At 38.0% G+C, this 26,468-nt stretch overlaps 1 protein-coding gene across 1 annotated transcript in view; it reads left to right on the top strand.

Annotated features, from left to right (window-relative positions):
• The first annotated feature begins 15,698 nt into the window (after window positions 1-15,698).
• Window positions 15,699-26,468, top strand: part of LOC591736 (phosphatidylinositol 3-kinase catalytic subunit type 3) — a 26,028-nt gene continuing 15,258 nt past the window's right edge. The window contains exons 1-6 of the mRNA XM_030976944.1: window positions 15,699-15,858; window positions 22,969-23,157; window positions 23,631-23,688; window positions 24,010-24,095; window positions 25,336-25,546; window positions 26,190-26,285. Coding sequence (XP_030832804.1) covers window positions 15,788-15,858; window positions 22,969-23,157; window positions 23,631-23,688; window positions 24,010-24,095; window positions 25,336-25,546; window positions 26,190-26,285 — 711 coding nt within the window. The 5' untranslated portion in view covers window positions 15,699-15,787. The remainder of the gene's footprint in view (window positions 15,859-22,968; window positions 23,158-23,630; window positions 23,689-24,009; window positions 24,096-25,335; window positions 25,547-26,189; window positions 26,286-26,468) is intronic.

Raw genomic sequence — 26,468 nt, 5'->3', positions numbered from 1 at the left:
TTTTTTTAAATTAGACAAAGTACTAGGTGTTAAAATGAGTCAATGTCGCTATTCATATGGACCGCTATTCATAAGGTCCGCTATTCGTAACGACCGCTATTCATAAGGTCCGCTTTTCATGATGGGAGAAAAGGTCATTATTCATAAGGGTCATTATTCATGAGGACCGCTATTCATAATCAAAGAAGAGGGTCGGTATTCATAATATTAGAAGAGGGTCGCCATTCATAATACGAAATCGGGGTCGTTATTCCTAAGGGTCCCTATTCATAATATTACACAAGGGTCGGTATTCATAACACAGGAAGAGGGTCGCTATTCATAATACGACGAGAGGGTCGCTATTCATAATACGAAATGAGAGTCGCTATTCATAATGCAAAATGAGGGTCCCTTTTCATAAGGGTCATTATTCATAATCGATGAAGAGGGTCGCTATTCATAATAGAAGAGGGTCGCTATTCATAATAGGAGTAGAGGGTCGCTATTCATAGTAGAAGAAGAGGGTCGCTATTCATAATAGAAGTAGAGGGTCGCTATTCATAATACGAAATGAGGGTCGCTATTCATAATACAAAATGAGGTTCGCTATTCATAATAGGAGTAGGGGGTCGCTATTCATAATACGAAATGAGGGTCGCTATTCATGATACCACGAGAGAGAGAGTCGCTATTCATAATACGAAATGAGGATCGCTATTCATAATAGGAGTAGAGGTTCGCTATACATAATAAGAAATGAGGGTCGCTATTCATAATATAGAAATAGGGTCGCTATTCATAATACGGGATGAGGGTCGTTATTCATAGAATGAAACAGGCCTAAGCAATATCCAAAATGCTCATAACCAAGGGAAATGTTGGGCGGAGGACACCCCAAGGCGACACATGGCCCTGAATATTTGTCTTGTTTTAATTTCACCTTTTATCTTTGATAATTATATAGAGACATCTCCCGCCCTTATGGTGACTCAAAAAAAGGAAAACTTGAACATATATTATCGTATCGTAATTTAACTTCCTTGTGGGAAATGTTGCCCCACCACCCTGCCCCCGACTGATCTTATCCAGGCTATGACAATGCGACATTAAGTAGACCAAGCAGGCACATTTTCATAGTTAGGGTAGTTAGGGTAGGGTGGTGGTAGGCGTAGGATGTAAGAATTGGTAGGGTTGTAGTTGACGAAGGATGGTAGTAGAGGTAGGATAGAAGAAAGGGTAGGGTGGTGGTAGGCGTAGGATGGTAGTAGAGGAAGGATTAAAGAATGGGTAGGGTGGTGGTAGGCGTAGGATGGAAGAATGGGTAAGGTTGTAGTTGATAAAGGATGGTAGTAGAGGTAGGAGAGAAGAAAGGGTAGGGTGGTGGTAGGCGTAGGATGGTAGTAGAGGTAGGATTAAAGAAAGGGTAGGGTGGTGGTAGGCGTAGGATGGAAGAATGGGTAAGGTTGTAGTTGACAAAGGATGGTAGTAGAGGTAGGATAGAAGAAAGGGTAGGGTGGTGGTAGGCGTAGGATGGTAGTAGAGGTAGGATTAAAGAAAGGGTAGGGTGGTGGTAGGCGTAGGATGGTAGTAGAGGTAGGATAGAAGAAAGGGTAGGGTGGTGGTAGGCGTAGGATGGTAGTAGAGGTAGGATAGAAGAAAGGGTAGGGTGGTGGTAGGCGTAGGATGGTAGTAGAGGTAGGATAGAAGAAAGGGTAGGGTGGTGGTAGGCGTAGGATGGTAGTAGAGGTAGGATAGAAGAAAGGGTAGGGTGGTGGTAGGCGTAGGATGGTAGTAGAGGTAGGATTAAAGAAAGGGTAGGGTGGTGGTAGGCGTAGGTTGGAAGAATGGGTCGGGTTGTAGTTGACGAAGGATGGTAGTAGAGGTAGGATAGAAGAAAGGGTAGGGTGGTGGTAGGCGTAGGATGGTAGTAGAGGTAGGATTAAAGAAAGGGTAGGGTGGTGGTAGGCGTAGGATGGTAGTAGAGGTAGGATAGAAGAAAGGGTAGGGTGGTGGTAGGCGTAGGATGGTAGTAGAGGTAGGATTAAAGAAAGGGTAGGGTGGTGGTAGGCGTAGGTTGGAAGAATGGGTCGGGTTGTAGTTGACGAAGGACGGTAGTAGAGGTAGGATAGAAGAAAGGGTAGGGTGGGGTAGAGGTAGGGTGGTGGTAGGGGTAGGACGGTAGTAGAGGTAGGATTGAAGAATGGGTAGGGTGGTGGTAGGGGAGGATAGTGTTAGAGGGAAGAAAGTGGTAGAAGTAGGATTTTAATGATCGTATAGAATGTATATTGAGTGGAAGAACGAGATAGGTGGTGTTAGTAGACGTAGGATGGGGGTAGATGTAGGATGGAAGAATGGGTAGGGTGGTAGTAGACGAAGGACGGTAGTAGAGGTAGGATAGAAGAAAGGGTAGGGTGGGGTAGAGGTAGGGAGGGGGTAGGGGTAGGATGGTAGTAGAGGTAGGATTGAAAAATGGGTAGGGTGGTGGTAGGCATAGGATTGAAGAATGGGTAGGGTTGTAGTTGGCAAAGGATGGTAGTAGAGGTAGGATAGAAGAAAGGGTAGGGTGGTGGTAGGCGTATGATGGTAGTAGAGGTAGGATTGAAGAATGGGTAGGGTGGTGTAGAGGTAGGAAGGGGGTAGGGGTAGGATGGTAGTAGGGGAGGATAGTGTTAGAGGGAAGAAAGTGGTAGAAGTAGGATTTTAATGATCGTATAGAATGTATATTAAGTGGAAGAACGAGATAGGTGGTGTTAGTAGACGTAGGATGGGGGTAGATGTAGGATGGAAGAATGGGTAGGGTGGTAGTAGACGAAGGACGGTAGTAGAGGTAGGATAGAAGAAATGGTAGGGTAGTGGTAGACGTAGGATAGAAGAAAGGGTAGGATGGTAGTAGAGGTAGGATTGAATAATGGATAGGATGGGGGTAGAGGTAGGATGGATGAATGGGTAGGGTGGTAGTAGACGAAGGATAGTGGTAGAGGTAGGATAGAAGAAAGGGTAGGGTGGGTTAGAGGTAGGAAGGGGGTAGGGGTAGGATGGTAGTAGGGGAGGATAGTGTTAGAGGGAAGAAAGTGGTAGAAGTAGGATTTTAATGATCGTATAGAATGTATATTGAGTGGAAGAACGAGATAGGTGGTGTTAGTAGACGTAGGATATTAGTAGAGGTAGGATTAAAGAATGGGTAGTGTGGTAGTAGGGAAAGGATACCGTTAGATTGAGGATAGTCGTAGAGATAGGATGTTCATGATCGTATAGGAGGTAGATGAGTGTTAGACAAGTAGGATGGTAGAAGAGGCAAGATGGAAGAACAGGAAGGGTGGTAGTAGACATAGGGAGGTAGAACGGGTAGGGTGGGGGTAGAGTGGGGTTGGACGTAGGATGGTAGTAGAGGTTGGAAAAAATGGGTAGGGTGGAAGTAGACGATGGATGGTAGTAGAGGTAGGCTTGAAGAACAGGTAGGGTTGGGGTAGGGGTAGGATGGGGGTAGATGTAGGGTGGTATTAGACGTAGGATGGAAAATAGGTAGGATGGTAGAAACAGGATGGTTGTAGGTAGAACGATAGTTGAATTCAAAGTATGACTGTAGTGGGAGAAGGGTATGAGATGTAGGAAGGTAGCAGAAGAAGGACTAACGCATACACAGACACACACACACACTCATTATAAATATCTTTGAAATATTTGAAAAGCTCATTTCATTGGAGAAAAAAAAACATGACAGCAGAAAGTATATCAGAATTTCATTTTATGTATTACATCACGAAGTGTATAATAGTTCCAAAACATTATCTTTATTTGTGAAATACATTTATATTTGTTGGTCTCATAAAATCAGTAATTCAATCATAAGAGTTGTACAAATGTTTACACTATTGCAATATGTCAGTTGAAAATAATACAATGTGCTACTAATTATGCATATATTACATTTGCATTTTCTGGAGTTTCAATGACATTGACATTGTTCACAAACAAATAGAGTCAGTAAATAGTATATATATATATATGCTTCAATAAATCAGCTGTGAGTATTGTATTGAAACACAAACAATGATGTTACTCAGGGGCGTCAATCCTAAGGGTTGCAACTAATTTTAGAAGTGGCTGTCTATATAATAATGCAATGTTTTCCCCAATAATGGATTGACGCCCCTACCCACATCGACGTGACTGGAGATGTCATGAAGACATTTCTTGAATGTCTCCTCTTGCCATCAACCCTGTCATGTGGGTCCTACATAGCACAGGACGTGCAGTTACCATGGTTACAGGTGGCAAGTAGATTAACCTTGATCACGCAATAGTACAGATATTGGATGAATGTTGGACAAAATGAACTTCATTATGCCCAATGGAAATAATCATCCTAGTACCAATTGGAAATTATCCTTAAGATTGTGGAACTCAAAATCTAATTCTTGTATCGTCAACCAACTTTGATAGGATGAGGATTTAACTATTGATGAAATTAGAAGGGGGTATATGATGGGGGAAATTCCTCATGTGATTCTTTGCCCCTCCCATATGAGTCGAAGGTGGTATATTTGGGATGAGGTACTTTATTGCCCCTCTCCTATAGTATAATAATGGGAGGAGCCCATCAATGTAGGAGCACTGCTTATATATGCCACTAGCTAGGCTCCTCCCTGTCACTGTATATATGCATTGGTATGCAGGGGAGGGACCCATTTGAAGATGGTATTTAGAGTTTCTTCTCCCCTTCTAGCTTACAACAGATAATGAGAGGAGCAATCGATTGAAGCTCCTCCCTATCTGTTGTGTTTAAGGATAGTTATATCAGGGAGGGGTACATTCTGACTGGCACATTTTGCCTTTTTTTATCATCCATTGGCCCAGGCTTGGGGTATTCCCTACCACTGTCCTGTAATTCCTGTTGTTTAGCTCAACTAGGAAGGGCTCCATCCTCCCATCCTCACCCCCTTGAAAAAAAATATTTGTTATGACCAGACGCCCCAGCCCTCTAAGGGCAAAGGCACTATAGAGTTCCAAAAGAGAATCTCAGTAAAGCTTACTTGCCACCTATAGTAAAAATAAATAAATAAAAAAAAAAAAATTAAAAAAGGGTGCAGGTATTTCAATGCTAAACCATCCACTGTATAAAATGATAAGGATATATGTCTGTCCTAAAACCATACAAAAATACCAGTTCAGGGAAAAGGTGCAGAAGAACAGGCTACATACTTGCCTGGCTACACCAAACTGGTATGTACTACAAAATGTACGTATCTTCATCATAATGTAAAAAGCAGCAGTTTAGATGTCAAGTAAAGAGAGAGAGAGGGTATGCACTAACGTGACACAAACATATAAGACAATGGGAGGAAAATACTATGAATTCCTCCTATTCCCCTCTCTCACATATTCTGCCAACATCTTATAATCAAACCTTGAATATAAAGGTATGTTGTTCTAGTGGAACATTGATTATCAATACAACAAACAATGTTTTATGGTAGGAAACTGTCTACCAATAAAGCTATACACTCTCCTATAAATATACAGTGGATGGCACTATACCAGTCAAACATTCTTTTAACCGTGTAACCATGTTTCCTATCTAGAGACATCACAGATGTATAGGCACTATCCTACCATCCAATGACCACCATTTTACGAGGCCATTTGAACATCTAAATAGTGTAAACATTTGTTTTCAGAAGGAAAAAAAAAGTCAAATTTATTCTCAAACATTGCTTTAACATGAACAGCCGGGCACCTTGCCTAAGCTAGTACACATACAAGGGACATATCCCTGTATAAACAATAATAATGAAGCAGATAATACTGCTTAGTGGGAACATACATTGTATGACATGGTTAAAAGAATGAATGCAATTTGTGGTATAGCTACACTTGTGACAGTTCCTAACTCACCAGTGGTACACACGTATGCATCCATGAATATGGTACATACATGTACACCGAACCAAGCTAACAAGCAAGCTTATGCCAGGCTTCGGGAGGACTACAGCCTCCACCCTCATCAAAATGAGAGCTCCTGGATATGTTAACAGGAGATTATGGGGGTTCTACCAAGGTTCTACAATCAAATTATATTAGAGTATGGCCGTCACTAACAAATATATACCAGTAATTATATGTGATATAAGAATTTCAAACATACTATGGCAAATTAGAAGTGTTGTTAACACAGTATCAGGTATTGCAATCATCCCTTCAATAACATAAACGCATGAATATATAAACAGCAAACTTGTGTTGCATTTAAATCATTTCACAACCAACAATTAACAACGATAAATCTCTTTTTCACAATAAATGAATCCATCTTTTTTAAATATCAAATCTATGTTATGATAAAAAGTAAAGCATGATAACTAGTATGATAACCATTGCAGAACAGAATGTTTTGATAACAACTACAATAAGATAACAAAGTATATAGTGCTCTAACTTGGTTCATAATATAAATTATCAAAATATCAATATTAATATTGATACAAAAGCAAACTTGTACAACATTTTGTGTACAGGCAAAAAAAAAGGTCTCACAGAAGTACTTGGAATGTATGATTTACAATTACCAATTGATAATTTAAAAAAATGTCATGTTATATTTCTATATTTCTGAAATGTAACAGGGTATGAACATTTCCCACTTGCAAGGTACAAATAAACTTTAGATGCCAGGAATTTATTGAGTCGTAATTTTTTCTCATGCTCTCACAATACTAGGAATTAAAGCATGGCACAATGATGCACAACTTTATTAATGTATTAGTCAACTTAATTAACACTTTCACGTCTGGAAATGAAAACAAAGTTGCTGATGCAAAAAGAGTTTACTCTATTGCATAAACCCTATTGCATATTCAGGATAAGTTTAAATATGCACGTCTGCATGTGCAAACTTTACCTGCTGAACCAAAGTAATATTAAGAGCCATTTTGACATTGCTTTTTGTGTTCCATTTAAAAAACGGTTCTTTATCATGTATAATTCCATATTTTTGTGCAGAGACTGATAAGCAACACGTGACTCAGACTAAATTCCATCTTCAGTCCCGAGATGGAATTAATCTCAAATTTCTTTTTTTTCCCCTCTAAATTCCTCTATCTGGAATTTTCTGCTTAAACAATGCCAAGTGGGATGCCTAACAAAGTAAACAATTTTTGTTTAAATATCAAGCTTTAGATGCAAGACAAAAAAGACAATTCAGATAATAAGCAAATTTGAACATTAATATACAAAATTAAACATTTTCATGTACTTTGCAAAGTCTTAAATAAAATGAAAAACAATTCATAAATATATAATTCATTTCTAGACTTTGTATTACTGCTTAAATAGTAATAAATACTGTTGAATAATAATGGCACTCAGGCGCGGATCCAGGGGGGGGGCCGAGCGGGCCTTGGCCCCCCCCCCCCCGCAAAAAAAAAAAAAAAAAAAAAAAAAAAAGAGAAGAAAGGAAAAGAAGGGAAAGGGAAAGAGGAGAGAAAGGGAAAGAAAGGAGAGGAAGAAGAAAAGAAAAGGTGGAAGAAGGAGATCGGATGGGGGCCGAAAGAGCCTTGCCTCCCAGGCTGTTGACCCCCCCCCCTCCCCAATCAAAAAAATAAGAGAGAAGAAAGGAAAGGGAAAAAAAGGGAAAAGAGGAGATAGGGGGGGGGGGGCTTGGGGGAAATCAAATTCAAACGTGGTTTATTTCTAATTCCACAACGGTGGATTACAAATAATGCTGAAATGACATAATTTCCGAAATTTTTCCTCACTTTTTAGTAAGTTATACGTTTGTATGTGTTTGTTGGAAAATTCCTAAATTTACAGCCAGGCAAGAAATATGATTCTTGAGATTCCAACATGTCAGGGCCCGAGGTACGGCGGGGATCGGCGAGCCTCGAGCTCCCTCCACCCCCGACTTTTTGTGAAAAAAAGTATATTAAAGAGAAATAAAATAGAATGAGAGCAAGAAAGAAAGAATAGTTAACTGCCAGCTAGTGTTAAAAAATAATGAAGCATCAAAATATGCTCATCTGACCGTGAATTAATGCCTAAAACCCCTAAGCTTCCGGGGGCTCTGCCTCCTGGATTCCACCTAGGGCCCTACGGCGGCCCTTAGATGATCATCTGACGGGAATTTAATGCCTAAAACTCCTGATTTTTGGGGGCTCCTCCCCCTGGACCCTACGCCAAATAGTGACCTGCCAGTGTCACAAAATAATAAGGTATAAAATAAAATGCTCATCTGACCTTTTATTAACAGGCTAAAACCCCTGAGCTTCCGGGGTCGGCTCCGCCGCCTCGACCCCACCAGGGGCCTAAGGCGCAGGCACGTGGGGGGGGGGGGGTTAAAAAAATTTAGACCTCTTTTTTTAGACCTATGTGCACCCCCCCCCCCCAAACATCAAACTCTGGCTACGTGCCTGCTAAGGCGGGCCCCTGAATGCTTATCTGACCGTAATTTATTGCCTTAAACCCCGGACAAGGTATCAAAATGTGTTTATCTGACCGCAGGCGCGTAGCCTGGAGGGGGGCGGGCCCCCTAAATCGGAAGAGGACGTAGGAAGAAAAAGGAGCAGACAAAGAAAATCTTTGAAATTCAGACAAGGATTAAGAGTATAGAGAACGGTACAACGCATCGTCTTCTTTCTCTAATAATTTAATGAAACGTCAAAGCTTCGCGCAGGAGGGGAGGGGGGGGGACTGAATTCAGACAAGGATTAAGAATCGAGAACGGTACAACGAATCGTCTTCTTTCTCTAATGATTTAATGAATCGTAAAAGCTTCCACGCTTCGCGCGGAGGGGGAAAACTGAATTAAAACGAGGATTAAGAGTCGAGCATATGCCATACCATATGCAACTGTTCAACGAATCGTCTTGTTTCTCTAATGATTTAATGAAACGTAAAAGCTTCCGCGCTTTGCGCGGAAGGGGGAGGGAGGAGAATCTAAATTCAGACGAGGATTATTTTCGAAAACGGTACAACGAATCGTCTTCTTTCTCTAATGATTTAAGGAAATTTGAAAGCTTCCGTGCTTCGCGCGGTAGGGGGGGGGGGGACCTGAATTCAGACGATGATTAAGAGTCGAGAACTGTACAACGAATCGTCTTCTTTCTCCAATAATTTAATAAATCGTAAAATTTTCCGCGCTTCGCGCGGGAGGGGAAAAACTAATTTCAAACGAGAATTATTTTCGAGAACGGTACAACGAATCGTCTTCTTTCTCTAATGATTTAATGAAACGTCAAAGCTTCCGCGTTTCGCGGAGGAGGGAGGGGGAAACTCGCCCCTCCCTGCACCTACCCCCCCCCCGCATTACGTCACAGTTGGTCACCATTACGTTCCAATATTTGGCTCGCATAATTTCAAATTTGGGCCCCCCCCCCCCTAAGAAATCCTGGATCCGCGCCTGATGGCACTGATACTAATTACGATACATTAAAAATATTACACAATAGAACTTGAAGAATAAATGGGAAACATAAGCCAGTTTGACTTTTCGTTTACCTTAAATTATCAAGATGATCAATGAACAAAATATTGCACGTACAAAAAAATCACATTAATCTGGTTTAAATCATTTCATGATTTATTTACACTAATTCATTAATTATTATTTCAGAACAGTTTATTAAACAATCAATGTCACAGCCATGTAGCTGAATTGCACAATCAAGGTCAGAGCAAGATATTATCGTAAGATGTGGTGATTATGGCAGGAGTTGTCCTCTAATGTTATTAATAATACAAGGTGTATTGTAGACAAAATGGTACTTCTTTCAATAGGAATGTGCACGTTGCTCTATTTGATTACTGATTTTAAAGTCTTCCGTTTATCATTAATTTATTGAAGCGCTTTAGGCAATAATATATAAGATACATTTGCATGTATGTCATTGTAAAGGTTATACTGCATCAAAAGTTGTCCAGATATATTGGATCAAGTATCTATGAGCAATACATACCGTCCCAATATAAAGAAAATATGTATTAAATGAATAAAAAATGTATAAGATTCTCTGAGCAACTCTGAATTTGATAACTTATAGTTACATAGAAATAGAAGAAAAAAATCTTGGCAAGTCTTTGTTAAAAATGTTTGTTCTCAACATATTAGTTTGTTTAATTATGTCTTACATTGTACTACCCTTACATAATGTATTGCTGTAATATGCATTGTATTGTATTGTATTGTATTATTGTATTATTGCAAATTATGTCCTGAAGTATGTTAAACTGTAACTTATATGTATTTTACTTTCTTTCTTGAATTACTTGCCCACAATAATACAGCTTCCACACAACTGCGTCAGGAGTGTCATTTTTGACAGACATGGCGCATTATAAATGTTCACTATTATTATTATTATTATAATTGTGATAAAATCTTTAGGAAAGTATTAAATACAATATCTAGATTTAACCGTCATAGAATACAATAAGAGACCGGGAAGGGGGGGGGGCTATTACTTAATCTGAAACCCATAATAGCAGTATATAAAGTGTATTATTTATATTAAGTGTAATTATAGTGTAATGGACAGAGAGAGAGAGGGAGAGTGAGAGAGAGAGAGAGAGAGAGAGAGAGAGGATGGGCATCTCTTGATTTGAATATGATGTGTAATATGATGGGTACAATTTAAATCACACTAACATTATTTTATTTTATTTAAAAAAACATGAGGACATGCAGTATGTAAATTTCTAATAGAGTTTCAGGTGTTACATATTGTTATTGCGTTTGGTAATAACTTGTGATTTTTTATTCATTTCTATTTCAAGTACTTTCCAGGATAAGCCTTGGCCTTTTTTATGCTTATAGTACTTTTCCCTTTCAGCTCTTTAAGAAAAGAAACAAAAAGGAACAGAGATATTATTACAAAAATGGTTCACTTGCATGTTGATAGAATTTTCATTGCTTTGGAAGGCCGGTTCAAGATATTCAGAAAGAGCTATCGAGAGCATCCCTTACTCCTTGTGTATGCTACATGATATGTTGTGAGGGTTGGTATATACTAGGGCCTAGTATATAGCTGTTGACCAAGAACGGAAGGCACAGCTACATGTAGGTCCACAATATCATTTATAGATGGTATTACTAGTTATAATGAGATCATTTGGACCATGAAAATCACATCGTTATCATATCTTGTTACATCAGAGCTTTTTATAAATAGTTTCTACTGTCTAATTTATTCAAAATGGGTTTGATGTACATGTACTTCCATTATTTTGAATATCAGAATTGAATGTATGTTCACTTTCATTTGTATTCTACTAAAATGGCCGGCCGGACTTCATATCCTATTCCCATTTTATATTCTAACACAATGTGGAAAGTTTTTATCCAGGCTACCAGCTACACAATCAAAATGATCATAAATATATACCTGACAGATAGTTATCATGGTAATAATTGTAATTTTATATACAATACTCTCCTTTGTAGTGTTCATAACAGAATGATTATGACAGATGAATCAATTAATGAGTGAGAATGATTATGTACAGTATAAATAGAGAGAGAGAGAGAATGAGAGAGAAGTGGCGCTTGGAATGAGATGAAAGGGGGCATTTAGTAATTAATTGGCAAAAGTGTTTTAAATAAATCATGTTAGATGCAAAAAATTGTCAGAGACACATAGTTTTTCCAAAGTACACTAGTATAGGAAAACAGTAACAATTTACCAGTAAATGAGCATAAAATTGCTTCACTTAATCTGATTTATCAACATTCCTAGACCTACTACCAAAGCTTTAAAAAAATCTGATTTCCTTTGAAATAATTTAATGTTCATAGCAATTACTTCATTGCTCGAAGATGATAGTTTTGTATCCTCAGATTTTAAAGATTATCTGAAAAATCTTAGTGCTGTCTCTATGGTGGCCCTGAAGGGACATCGCGAATAGACTAAATCGTGAAAAATATGCGATAAAATTCACGATATCGTCAATTTTATCGCATATTTTTCACGAAGAAATTCACGAAATTGACGATATCGTGAACTTTATCGTGAACTTTTCACGATGAAATTGACGATATCGTGAATTTTATCGTGTACTCTATCGTGTACTCTATCGTGTACTCTCCTGACGGGCGCTTCGTAAACAAAACCAGCCCTAGCTGGGGGAGACAGAGAGAAGGAAAAAAGGGAAAGGGAAAGAGAAGATAAAAGGAAAGAAAGAATAATAAGAAGAAAAGAGGGAAACGGGGGGGGGGGCGAAGGGCTCTTGCCTCCTCCTCACTCCCCCCCCCCCCGCCAAAAAATAAATAAGGAGAGAGAGAAGGGAAAGGGAAAGGGAAAGAAAATATAAAAGGAAAGAAAGAAGAGGAAGAAGGAAAGAGGGAAACGGGGGAAGGGCGAAAGGCTCTTACCTCCCCCCCCCCCCCGCCAAAAAAATAAATAAGAGAGAGAGAGAGAGAGAGAGAGAGAGAAGGGAAAGGGAAAGAAAGAAGAGGAATAAGAGGGAAACAGGGGAAGGGCGAAGGGCTCTTGCCTCCTCCCCCCCCCCCCCCGCCAAAAATAAATAAGAGAGAGAAGGGAAAGGGAAAGAAAATATAAAAGGAAAGAAAGAAGAGGAATAAGAAGGAAAGAGGGAAACGGGGGAAGGGCGAAGGGCTCTTGCCTCCTCCCTCCCCACCCCCCGCCAAAAAAATAAATAAGAGATAGAGAGACAAGGGAAAGGGAAAGGGAAAGAGAAGATAAAAGGAAAGAAAGAAGAGGAAGAAGAAGAAGAAAAGAGGGAAACGGGGGCGAAGGGCTCTTGCATCCCCCCGCCCAAAAAATAAATAAGAGAGAGAGAGAGAGAGAGAAGGGAAAGGGAAAGAGAATAAAAAAGGAAAGGAAGAAGAATAAGAAGAAAAGAGGGGCTCTTGCCTCCTCCCCCCTCCCGCGCCAACAAATAAATAGGAGAGAGAGAGAGAGATAGAGAGAAGGGAAAGGGAAAGGGAAAGAAAATATAAAAGGAAAGAAAGAAGAAGAAGACGGAAAGAGGGAAACGGGGGAAGGGCGAAAGGCTCTTACCTCCCCCTCCCCCCTCCCTCCATAAAGGGAAAGAGAAGGGAGAGGGAAAGAAAATATAAAAGGAAAGAAAGAAGAGGAAAAAGAATAAGAAAAGAGGGAAACAGGGGCGAAGGGCTCTTGCCTCCTTTCTTTTCTTTCTTTTCCTTTCTTTCCTATTCTCCCTCTTTTTCGTTTTTCTCTTTCTTTCTTCTCTTTCCCTTTCCTTCTCTCTCTCGCTCTTATTTATTTTTTGGCGGGGGGCGAGGGGACGAGGCAAAAGCCCTTTGCCCCCGTTTCCCTCTTTTCTTCTTCTTCCTCTTCTTTCTTTCCTTTTATCTTCTCTTTCCCTTTCCCTTTCCCTTCTCTCTCTCTCTCTCTCTCTCTGATTTATTTTTTGGCGGGGGGGGGGGGGGAGGGGGGCAAGAGTCCTTCGCCCTTCCCCCGTTTTCCTCTTTTCTTCTTCTTCCTCTTCTTTCTTTCCTTTTATCTTCTCTTTCCCTTTCCCTTTCCCTTCTCTCTCTCTCTCTGATTTATTTTTTGGCGGGGAGGGGGGGGGGGAGTGAGGAGGAGGCAAGAGCCCTTCGCCCCCCCCCCCCCCGTTTCCCTCTTTTCTTCTTATTATTCTTTCTTTCCTTTTATCTTCTCTTTCCCTTTCCCTTTTTTCCTTCTCTCTGTCTCCCCCAGCTAGGGCTGGTTTCGTTTACGAAGCGCCCGTCAGGAGAGTACACGATAGACTAAAACTAAAGATCGCTAGAATCGTTCCTGTTTATAAAAAAGATGATCGTCATGCTTTTGAAAATTACAGGCCTATTTCAATCTTACCTTCTCTGTCTAAAATATTTGAAAAATGTATGCACAAACGTTTCTATTCTTATCTGAGTAGCAATAATTATATTATCAACAATCAATATGGATTCCGCTCAAATCATGCAACTGTGCATGCTTTGATAGATTTACAGGACAAAATAATTACAGCCATAAAAAATAATAATTTTGGAATAGGCATATTTATGGATCTTTCCAAAGCTTTCGATATTGTGGATCATGACATACTTTTATATAAGCTTAATTACTTTGGTGATAGGGGTATACCACTTCACTGGTTTCAGAGTTATTTACATATTAATTAAAACTATATTGGTAGGCCCAAAAGATAAACAATTGAAATAAGATCATCATAATCTGTTGGCATATATATATATATATATATATATATATATATATATATAAAGTAAAAACAAAAAGAAGTATAACAAGATTATAAATAAGTTAAGAACATATTTATGTATTTATGTTAAATATTAAATAATCAAACTTTAAAACAAAAAACAAAAGAAAACACACATATTGTAAAATGTGTAATAATTATGAAATTAAGACAACTGCGTATTCCATATTTGTTATGATAGGGTTACAATATTAGATCTTCATGTATTTTCTCCAAACTGATTTCCAAGGCTGATATTAATGTGTCATTGTACAGATTTTATGCAGTCTGGACATGAAAGTTGGGGTAGAAAAGTAGCTTATGGAGGATAAAAGAACAGCTGATTCAGCTCTGAGGGCTTTTACTACTATAATCCATCTAACCATTGCAATAAAATACATTAGGAAGTGACTGTACATTGTAAGTCTGAAATAAAGTATAAATACAAGTCAGCTGATAATGCAACATACTTCATTTAGATAACCTATTTAATATTGCAGGACTCTGAAAAGAAACCACAACAAGCAAAAAAAGTTCAGGTTAGAATGAAGCACCACTCGATGAAACGACCGGAAGTTTTATCAGGATCATCTCTAACTACCGTACACTGATACTGACGCTGATGCTGATGAGGCCTAAAATAAAAACTTTTTGTTGCATTGCCCTTTGCGACCGACCCACAAATCTGAAAATCTATGGTCGGCATTTTAAAAAAGTTTTTTTTGTTTTAACCGTTTTTTTAGATTTTTTTTTTATTAATGAATACAAAATTATGTATTTTGTTTGTGTAAATGGGATATAAATGTATAAAATCAAATTATTACAAAATTCTCACTCGTGCAAACCATGGATGATCATGTGAAAAAGATATCAATGGAATGATGACGTTGAAACACTTGTATTAAAGCATTAAAAACTGAGAAATATCAGCCAAAAGAGGGCGGGAAAAAAATAACATTCAAATCTGAAAAATATCGGCCCAAAGAGGGCGACAAAAAAAAAGTTAAAAAAAAAAAAAATCTTTTCCGACCGACCGACCCATGTTTTGGCACCCAAAGGGCAATGCAACAAGTTTTTATTTTAGGCATGATGATAGAATATCTTTAAAAGCTGTAAATAGGATTTAGTGAGGGTGAGAATGAGAATGTAAGTAGAGAGGGAGATAATCGGGAAAATAAAACAGAGAAGAGGGGATTGATAGATTATTATAATTGATTGGTATAAATTGTACAAACATGTATGTCTAATATTATTTTGTCATTTTTCCAAGATTTAAAAACTTACTTCTTACCTCTTATTCAGTTTTTAGACCTTTTCTAAGTGTCATTTTTAAAAATAAATTAAATCTAATCGTCTTCCCTTTAATAAATAGGTTGATGAAAGACAAAACCTTTGCCTTTCTCAGAAGGGCATGATGTTCCACAATTTCCCTGATATGATTCGTTTTTCAGTAAGGGAGACCATGGACCTAATACCGAGGACACATTAGTCGTGTATCTACATGGAATAGCGCCAGCTTGTGTCTATTACACTATAATGTTTTCATCTCGTCGTTTACTACATTATTGGTGCAAAATCCACATATCGACCTCAGATTTAAGATTTTATAATGGCAGAAAGTGAGGACAAGTTCTACTATACATACAGTTGTGATCTAAGTGCTAATGTGCAGATTAAAATGTGAGTATTAAGCTTGAACGTGGGTAATACTTCGATTGCTCCTATGACTGTAGTCCCACACATAAACTTTGAGCTTGACATTTTGATCGGGGCAAGTTGTCTGGAACCTGTCAGACTCACACATAGATCTAAATCTAGGTGCATAACTATCCTGGTTGTGTATTAAAAGCTGTGCTATTGATTCTCAACATTTCAAACACTACTGTACAAAACTCAACTGATTTCACTCAAAATCGGTACTTTTGTGATTGATGACACCTAAATTAAATGGCGCTAGAGTAAAGGAGGGGTAAACGACCAGCTCCAGTTTTCGGCCGATCCGTTGGATGCATGGTAAAATCCCTTTAAAATAGTCTACATCGCATAATACTAGCATATTACATATCCCACACATACCATACCATGCCAGAGTCACTGAAGAACCACATTTGCATTTGCAATGGAAAATATATCCTAAAATATCACATTTTAGCGATGTAATCGGCGGTCCCGCTACCCAAATCTCAAAAATCGAGTTTCTTACGCGTGTATGTAAGAAATATGGGTACCATAAAATGAGCTTTATTTCAAGTATTTTTCAGATTTAGAGCCTGATTTTGTGTTAGTCGCAAGCTCAAAAGTATCTCATCGCATGTATTAAATCAATGCAGCCGGACCCCGGAAGCGGGGTCATCTGGAAGCGTCCGTTTAGGGCTTCGATGTCGATGTCGTCGCTCAGTACCGTCTCCGCGCTATAGCTCTGCACCTCAAACTGAAGCTATCAGTCTAAAATTATGCAAACTTCGCGTATGCTTTATGGTATTACGCACATGCACGATACCATATACGAGAAGCTTGCATAATTTTAGACTGATAGCTTAAGTTTGAGTTGCAAAGCTATAGCGCGGAGACGGTACTGAGCGACGACGTCGACATCGAAGCCCTAAACGGAGGCTTCCCGATGTCGGATGTGATCCAAATTCAGGTGGAAAATGCGAAATACAGCATATTAAAGTACATGCTGCTGGATCGAAAATCTCCATAATCAATTTCTATAACCCTTGCAAAAAATTAAACGAGATTATTTTAAACAGGATGATTAACAATCTAGAATACAATCTATTCCTTATAGTTGGGGATTTCAACTCTCATAACCCTGTGTGAGGTAGTACAAAGATAGACCAAAATGGGCACATAATTGAAAAATTCACACATGACAATAACTTTATAATTTTGAACGACGGAAGAGGAACCAGAATAGATCCACGCACTGGGAAAATGTCATGTTTGGATCTTAGCATCACCTCCCCCAAACTATCTTGCTTATGCTCATGGGAATTTTTGCGGCACACCCTTGGTAGTGACCATTTTACCATCTCCACCCAGATATTGCTGGACCGGCAGGGCAAGTGAACAGCAACAGCAAGAAGATAAATGAGGAAACAACTTGGTCTTTTAAAAATTTTGATTGGAACACTTTTGCCGAAAAATGTGAACATAAAATTGAACATAGTGGCAACTATTCCGACCCTACGAAAATGTATAAATGTTTTATGAAAAGTTTATCAGAGACTATTAAAGAAATAATGCCCCAGAGGGGAAAGGAAAAACATGACCCTGTACCTTGGTGGACAAAAGAATGTACACAAAGTATCAAAGAAAGAAACAGGGCTAATAATAGATTAAAAAGACACATTTCAATAAAAATCTAAATACATATTTGAAGATACAAAAAATTCTAAGCCAAGCAGAACGAAATTACTGGCAAGAATTTTGCTCAAGACTCAACCGCTTTGTACCAGAATCAGCGATATGGTCTACCATTAAACGGTTAAAGGGGGTATCTGTCATAAAAACAAAAAACATGTCAGTCCTGATAGAAAATGAAAAAGAAATCACATGTAACAGTGAAAAGACTGAGGCTTTCTCTAAGTTCCTCCAATCAATTAGTAATGTTAAAGAATGTCCAGAAATAAAAGAAAACAAAAATGTTGAGCAACAAGTCACGAAATCACTGAAGCGGGGAATGGAGCATATCTTGAATGAACCGTTCACTCTTTTTGAATTGCAAAGAACTCTAAAAACATGTAAACAATCAGCTTCTGGAAAAGACAAGATCCCTTATCAGGTCTATCAAAAACTTCCTCAGAAAGCAAAACAATATATGCTAAAGGTCATGAACTTGATATGGGATACGGGTAACATACCTCCCAGTCTGAAACACTATATCCTAATACCTGTGTTAAACAGAATAAAGACCCCCGATAGGTATCGTCGTACCGACCCATAGCACTTTCCTCGTGTTTTGCCAAGATACTAGAACGGATTGTGAAGAATAGACTCCAATGGTATGTAGAAAAAAACAATATACTCCCTCCCCTCATGACTGGCTTTCGTAGTAAACGTGGGGTCACAGATAACATTGTACTTTTAGAGAATGCCATCCAAAGAAGCATTAATGTTGGTGAATATACATTAGCAGTCTTTCTTGATATTGAAAAGGCATATGATAGACTTTGTATCAAAGGCCTTATGTACAAACTGTCAGTACATGGTATTACAGGTAATATGCTAGAATTTCTCTATAACTGAAAGAATGGACTTTCCAGGTAAAGATTGGTAAAGAAGAATCAAAATTATATGAAATGTACAACAGCCTCCCCCAGGGGAGTGTCTTAAGTCCTATATTGTATAATATCATGATGAGTGATATTCCAACGGATGAATTAATCACCACATCTCCACATTTATGCTGATGACTGTGTCATCTGGATGTCAGGTAATAACATAGAAATTATTTCAAACAGAATACAGTGCTATCTGAACACATTGAGTGAATGGTTTACTAAATGAGGCTTTCGCCTTTCAGAGTAAATCCTTTCCAGTGTTATTTACTAAAAACAATAAAGCAAAATACCCAGAACTGAAATTAAACAACGACGCACTTTTATTCCAATCAAAGAAGCAATTCTTAGGACTTATATTTGACAAAAGACTTTCATGGAAGACGCACATAGATGCCGTAGTCCTTAGATGTAAAAAGAAACTGAACATTCTTAGATGCCTTACTGGGACTACATGGGGAAGCTCCTCGAAATCCCTGCTAATGGTATATAGAGCATTGATTAGATCATTATTAGATTTTGGTTGTGAAGCCTATGACAGTGCGGCTCAAAGTATAAAGAAATCACTTGACTCCATTCAATATCAAGCCTTGAGAATTTGTGCGGGATCTCTTCCTCTTACATCATTAGATTCACTACAAGTTGAACTAGGTGAAATGCCCTTAGACTTAAGAAGACAGATGCTTGCGGACAGATTCAGACAAAAGATTGAAATGCATCGAGATTACCCTGTCATATTAAACGTTAAGCCCAGCTGGCAAATGGAGCTTTTGAAGCTCCAAAAGAATAACAAGCCATTTGGATGCAGAACAGAACTAATGAAACATTATACTATCGAACCCTACCCTATACCTAGTTTCCCTCCTTGGAAAATTAATGCTCCAAATGTGTCAATAGAATTAAGCGAAATAGTGAACAAACATGAAAACCCATCTTATTTACGTCAACGGAGTTTAGAATTGATCAGTACCAAATGGCCAATACAACTACACATCTATACAGATGGGCCAAAGGTTCCAAATATTGAAATAAGTTCTGCTTCTTTTTATGTACCAGCCTTTTCCTTTCAACAAGCCAAACGATTGGCGGATCACACATCATCTTTCAGAGCCGAACTGGCTGCAATTGTCCTTGCGCTTAATTGGCTAGAGAACATTAATGTGAATGTTGGCATTGTTATTTTTTGTGATTCCGTAAGCGCCCTGCTCGCCATAAAGAATGAAAAAGATATTACATTTGTAACTGAAATAATAATAATAATAATAATGAACGTTATTTGTATAGCGCATATCACTCACATAAAGAAAGTCCCTATGCGCTTAGAAAAGAAGGAAAAGGGCAGAATAGAAATGAACATTTATGCCTGATACATGAAAATAATTAATTACAAACAAAAATAATGATACACAATTCCTACATAGCTTACATGTAATACATTGTAAATTCAGGTAATACAAATTTAAACATGAAAAATCATGACAATTAAATGAAAAATAAATTAAATATTAAATATGTACATGATACTATAACCAAAGAAGTCACTAAACAGCTGGAACAAAATTAACAATTTACAAAAAGATAGGTCTTCAACAGAGTTTTAAATGATTCTGTTGTGCTTGCCTGTTTGACAGTATCAGGCAAGCTGTTCCACAATTCGGCCGAAGAATTTCTGAAAGAGCGAGTGCCATAATATTTTGTTTGAGTGCTTTGAGCTACTAGGAGGGATTTACTATTTGATCTTAAGTTTCTGGTAGGGGTATATTGTAGAATGAGATCTTGGAGGTAAGACGGGGCTGTACCGTTTAGGCATTGATATGTCAGTAAAAGGATCTTATAATTATACGGGACTTAACTGGCAGCCAGTACAATTGTTTAAGTATGGGTGTTATATGTTCTCTGCGTTTAGTTCTAGTTATTAGTCTGGCTGCTGAGTTTTGGATTCTTTGTAATTTATCGGTGTGAACATCAGGAAGAGAATATAGTAAACTATTGCAAAAATCTATGCGAGATATAACCAGGGCATGAACCAGCTGCTTAGTAGCTTCTTTGGTTAGGAATTGGCGGATTTTTCCAATTTTGTGCAGAGCAAACGAACTGGTTTTACATACATTATTGACTTGAGCTTTCATTGTAAGATTTTTATCTAGCTGCACGCCAAGATTTCTAGCGGCATCGACAGATTTGATAATGGTATTGTCTATTTCTATGCCATCCGTCTGGTTACTTTTCCTGAATTTGCTGGTGAAATGTAGAACCTCAGTTTTGTTACTATTGAGTTTAAGATCATTTTTATTAGACCAATTGATGATATCGTTCACACACACTTGTAGTCTGTCAATGATATTAGATTGCTCATTACTCTTTAAGGTTATATACATTTGAGTGTCATGTTTATGTTGTGATGGTCGATGACATCCTGAAGAGGAGAAGCATACAGACTAAACGCTAAAGGTCCGATGACAGTACCCTGAGGTACCCCATACCAGGTGTAGTAAGTACGCGACTGTGATTCCCCAATGATTACAGAGTGTCTCCTGTTCTGGAAGTATGATTGAAACCACTTCAACGCATTCTTGCAGATTCCATAGCGCCTTTGTAGACGGGAGATCAATGTTTCATGATGGATGGTGTCGAATGCTGACGAATAATCCAAAAGTAGTAACACAGCTTCATTTCCTCTGTCAAGGGCCAGCAGTATGTCATTAACAACTCGGAGAACAGCAGACTCGCAACTGTGATAGGGCCTATACGCGGACTGCATACTTGCATACAGGTGATTTTCTACCCGATGGTCTTAAATCTGCAAGTTCACCAGTCGCTCAATGGTTTTCCCCAGGAACTGGATGTGAGCGATAGGTCTGTAACTTCCTAGGTCCTCTAAATCTAGTTTGCTAGCCTTTATCAGTGGAGAAATGTTCGCAAGTTTCAATACATCTGGAAAACAACCATCACGTAGAGACATATTTGCAATGCGAGTATTCACTGGACTTAGTTCATTTACACACTTCTTTACAAGATCAGTGGGCATAGGGTCTAAGCCGCACGTGGTAGAACGTGATCTGGTAATCAGACATGCAACTTGACTTTGAAGAATACAGTCAAACTCATCAAATCTTTGGTCCGTTTCTACATGGGAAATACGAGTGAGGTCACTGCTGGAAGCATTATCAAGTGACTTGATAATATTTTCAGATTTCTCAGCAAAGAATGAACAGAATCGATCAGCCAGGTTAGCTTCAGGATCGCTGTCACTTGGAAGACACTGCGATGTTTCCGTGTGGACCAAACGGTTCACCCTTTGAAAAAACTGTCTGGGTCCACAATCCTTCAGTCGAAGTGAGAAGTACTCCTTCTTTGCTTGAGTAAGTGCTTTTTCATACTTTTTTGACTCATGTCTAAACATCTGCCGATGAACTTCCAGTTTGGAGATGCGCCAACGCCGTTCCGATCGACGGAAAACACATAAACTTAGAATGGATTCCTAGCCATTGTGGTGTACACGGAAATGAAATGGCAGATTTTTATGCAAAATCTGCTTTACAAAATAACATTAAAATTTGTAATAAATTATCCTTTTCTGAAATAAAGAGTATTATTACCAGCAAGTATATAAAACTCGGGCAAGACAGATGGAATAATTCTGAAAGTTTTCTTAGACAGATACTGCCTACAGTAAATCAACCATATGAATGTAAGTTGAACAGATTTGAAGAAAGTATTCTCCATAGATTAAGAATAGGAGTGATAGGCAGGTGATAGGTTTGAACTTAGATCTCTTCAGATTGAATATACACTCGACAGGCCATTGCAATAACTGCATAGGACGTACTGAAATTGTAAACCACTTTCTCACTGAATGCCCAAAGTTCATCAAAGAAAGAGCTATGTTACTCATAGAAACTGAATTATCACATCGACAGGAAATCATGACACTACTTAAAATTTCAGAAATAATTAAACAAAAAGCAATAGTTCGCTTCGTTTTAAGAACAAAGCGGCTGTATCAAAACCATTAAATTGATTTTTTTTTCTAATCTTCTCTTTTCCTTTTTCTTGCACCAATAAAGCCCACAATACTTGTAACTAATTTGACCATTTAGTTTTTCTAACAATTTGACATTTCGCGTAACCTACTTTGCTATGCGTATTCAATGGGCAAGGGTGGGCAAGTGGGGTAGCAGCAAAAAATTACTTTACAAAAGTACTATCTCAGGTAGATAGTACTTATCTATATTTTATCATGTGACCTCGTTTAGACAAATCAGATTGCAAGATTCTTAGTATGCGGGATATAACACTTATTATATTACTATGACTCAGGTAAGTACAAGATGTGGACATGGATGGATGTCCCTTCAACTATTCCTCCATGTCTACATTTGAATTAATTAGCCCTGCTGATGCTTGGTCAAATCCAAAATGTTTGTTCCACAAAGTGGAGTATTTTAATGTCATGATTATGATATCTATCTTCTTCTTCCTCTACATGTATCTGATTATCATACAGTGGAACACTAGAGGGAAAGAGAGAGAGGCCAAGTTACAGAGATTTACTGGCAGATCCTCAGTTGAGATTCTCTGGTCTGTATGAAGAAAAGTGTGCTGACCTCTATGTGACCTGCCAGGTCTTTGCAGATGGGAAACCTTTGATATTGCCAAGAAGGACGTCTTACAGGGCCTTTACTACCAGATGGAAGTAAGTGGTCAAAGATTGGATTTCACTTTCTTGTTTTAATTCCTTGTTGAGCCATGTACTGGTAATGCCTTAATACTCATGATACTTCTTTACTTGACACATTTTGTTTCTTCAAAGGGATGAAGTGAACAAAAATAAAAACAAGCAGAAAAATCTGGCAAATGTCTTTCTCGAATATAGATATGATGCTTATAAAAATTAAAGGCATGTTCATATACATGTGTGTGATTTGAAACTGGCCTATCCAGACATATATGTAAAAAATAAATAATGGGAAGGTAGCTTTGTATTTTTGACAATTTAACTATACTTGTAGTTATTGGAGACTTAGTTGTAATTAATGAAATTCGCTTGTGACTGCATATATGTTGCTATCATTTATCAAATAATAGAGTTATATATTTTTATCTGCACTCCTCTTTGTTTGATAGTAATATTATTTGGTTTCCACCTTAAATTTTATTCACTTGTAGCTGGAACGAATGGCTAACCCTTCCACTCAAGTTCAGTGACCTTCCAAGAAATGCACAGGTAAGAACTGACCTTTCGAATGATCTGTATTGTGCTATTACAGAGCTACACAATGTGTATTCCTGCTACTGAAAGAAGAAAAAATCTACTTTCTTGGAAAAGTAATGTTACATACATGTAACTTCCTGGACACTATAATTGAAGACTTTGAGTACATACCAATTACATACTTTTACACTTACAGGTACACATATTTGGCCTTGTGTGATAATGGCTATTATTGTGCACTGCTAATACCAGGACGACTAAATGGCATCAAATCAAACTTGTGCTGATATGTAACATAACTATGCTAAGAATTATCTTTAATCTCCTCTTTAGGCTGCTTTGACTATCTGGGATGTGTATGGCCCAGACGACGCAAGACCAGTAGGAGGAACCACTGTCAGTCTCTTTGGTAAACATGGGTAAGCTTCAATCAGTCAGAGTGGACAATCTGGATGTGGAAACTTCTGCATTTGACTTGTTCCCAGTGTTTTTATGAATGGCTCACAGTCTTATAACCCATTCATACCAACAAAACACTTATACTTACAATAACTGAACAAATATTACATTACCCCCAAATAAGCCTGTTCATAGATGTACAATGTACAATGGGAAAACCCATGATTACTGGGTACATGTCATGAAAGTTATGTAATCATTGTTCAACAATATGTACTGACAGTACATTTTATGGAACACAAAGAAAAAGAGGCCAAACAGAAGGTATTCATGAAACAGAGCCATAGCTTTAGCAGTGATTATTCTAAAATGCACAAAGTGGGACTCCTCCATAATGAAAAGATCTGTGAATAATTGTGGTCAGTTGTACTATGTGCTCACTAAGGACTAGACTATTGCCAAGTTATTGGGTTTTTTTTTTGTTCGTTTGGTTGATGAACCACTTCAGCCGGAAAATGAAAGGAAAATGCCATACATCCAGTTTGTTCAGCCTTTGACCCTTTGCTTGCCTTGGCAGCCTCGTGAAACACATAATAGACTGACATGGTTGACTTTTGTCACACATACAGTGTGTATAGAATGTATATCCCCAAAGTAAAAATGTTTGAAATTAATAAATAATGTAGACACTGGAGTTTATTGTTGTAGATCTGATTTTGCTTGGGATTTTAGTGATCTTAGTCAAAGCATCTTTGTTCCCATAAAAATAAACGTACCAGCTTTGTAAAAGCATGAAGATTTGATTCAGTGGGAATGAATTTCTTTTTAATAGGCTCTATTGCCCTTGATTAATAGGGCCACTCATCTCACTTCAATAATCGTATTTATTTCTGAGGGCCAAATATGATTAAAGTTGGAGTGCTCTAAAATGGATGTCTCATTTTATTTTAAAACATAACAAGCCTGCACACTTTAGATATGCTGTTGTGTCCTGCTTGTTTAGCTCCCACAGACCATGAAGAGTAGAATGGAGTATAACACTTGTCAAATCAGGACAACTATACTTGATCCTTGTGATCGATGTGTACCAAATAAAATTGAAGACAATTTCTTTAAAAAGGCACATTTAAAGAAATGCGCCTTCTAATTTTTAGAATTGATAACAGCATGTGGGCAGAATGCAGCTTTCAATTCATTGAATAGTTAGATGTGTGTTATATTATGCAATCACCATATTATTTTCCTTGAATATTTGTGTAGGACATTCCGCAATGGCATGCAGGACCTGAAGGTATGGCCAGGGGTCGAAGGTGACGGTCGAGGTCAAACCAAGACACCAGGCAAGCTAGCAGACAGCAATGACACCATGGCCAGACTGGCTAAACTGACCAAGAAGCATCGTAAGGGTCATATGCTGAAGGTGGACTGGCTTGATAGACTGACCTTCAGGGAGATTGAGATGATCAATGAGGTCAGTATATCATCAAATTTGAGTTTAATATTGAAGATGAAACTAACTTATGAATGGATTAAATCACTTTTTTGATGGTGCTCACCATGCATGTAGCTTTTGTAATGTTGGATTGATTTAAACTCTCTTACATTCTCCATTTATTGGTTTCAAAGTTCTAATTTTTTGGAATTTCTGTGATTCTAGTTGATGGTATGGAAAGAAAAACCTGAATAAGTTTTAAAAGTTTGTTAGTATATAAAATGGCAATGTTTTACTTTTTTTTGTAATTTGTGTGAAATCATGATACAATGGATTGATAAAGGTTTGAAAATTAACAGGAGTCATGCTAAATTTCCATGTTATTGCATGTTTGTCAATTTCTGTTTAAATGCCCTTAGAACTACCATTGAAAGATACTAGTTCTGGGAGTATTTGGCTTATTGGCTTTGCACTCATGAAGCAACATAACAAATCATTTATTTTCTAGATTTTCTGAATGTGATTAACAAATTATCTGTAAGATCAATTTGTGACTTTATTCTAAGATAAGGTTTTCAAGTCTGAATATTGTCAACTGTTTTTTTCCTATCAAATATATCCAATAAGCTTTCTTATAAAGAGTGAAATTTGGATGCTTTATTGTTTCATTTCGATTGAACAGAAGGAAAAGCGAGACTCAAACTTCATGTACCTGATGGTGGAATTTCCCAGAATTCATTACAATGACATTGAGTTTGCTGTCGTTTATTATGAGAAGGTAAGATGCAATATCAGTATTTACTTTGGCAATGTGTTGGAAGAGAAAGATGTCTTCTTTTGCTATTTTGTATAGCTGTTGGATAACTGCAATTGGAAAACTTGCTGTAGTTAGCTTTCATTCCATTTTAGAAGGATTTTTGGATGATTCAAGATAGCTTTGTACTTGCTTTCTAATGGTTAT

The sequence above is a fragment of the Strongylocentrotus purpuratus genome, unplaced genomic scaffold (assembly GCF_000002235.5).
Source record: "Strongylocentrotus purpuratus isolate Spur 01 unplaced genomic scaffold, Spur_5.0 spur5_scaffold_9, whole genome shotgun sequence".
Lineage (NCBI taxonomy): Eukaryota > Metazoa > Echinodermata > Echinoidea > Camarodonta > Strongylocentrotidae > Strongylocentrotus > Strongylocentrotus purpuratus.
Note: the sequence above shows the minus strand (reverse complement) of the source record. Positions and strands in the feature narration are given on the sequence as shown.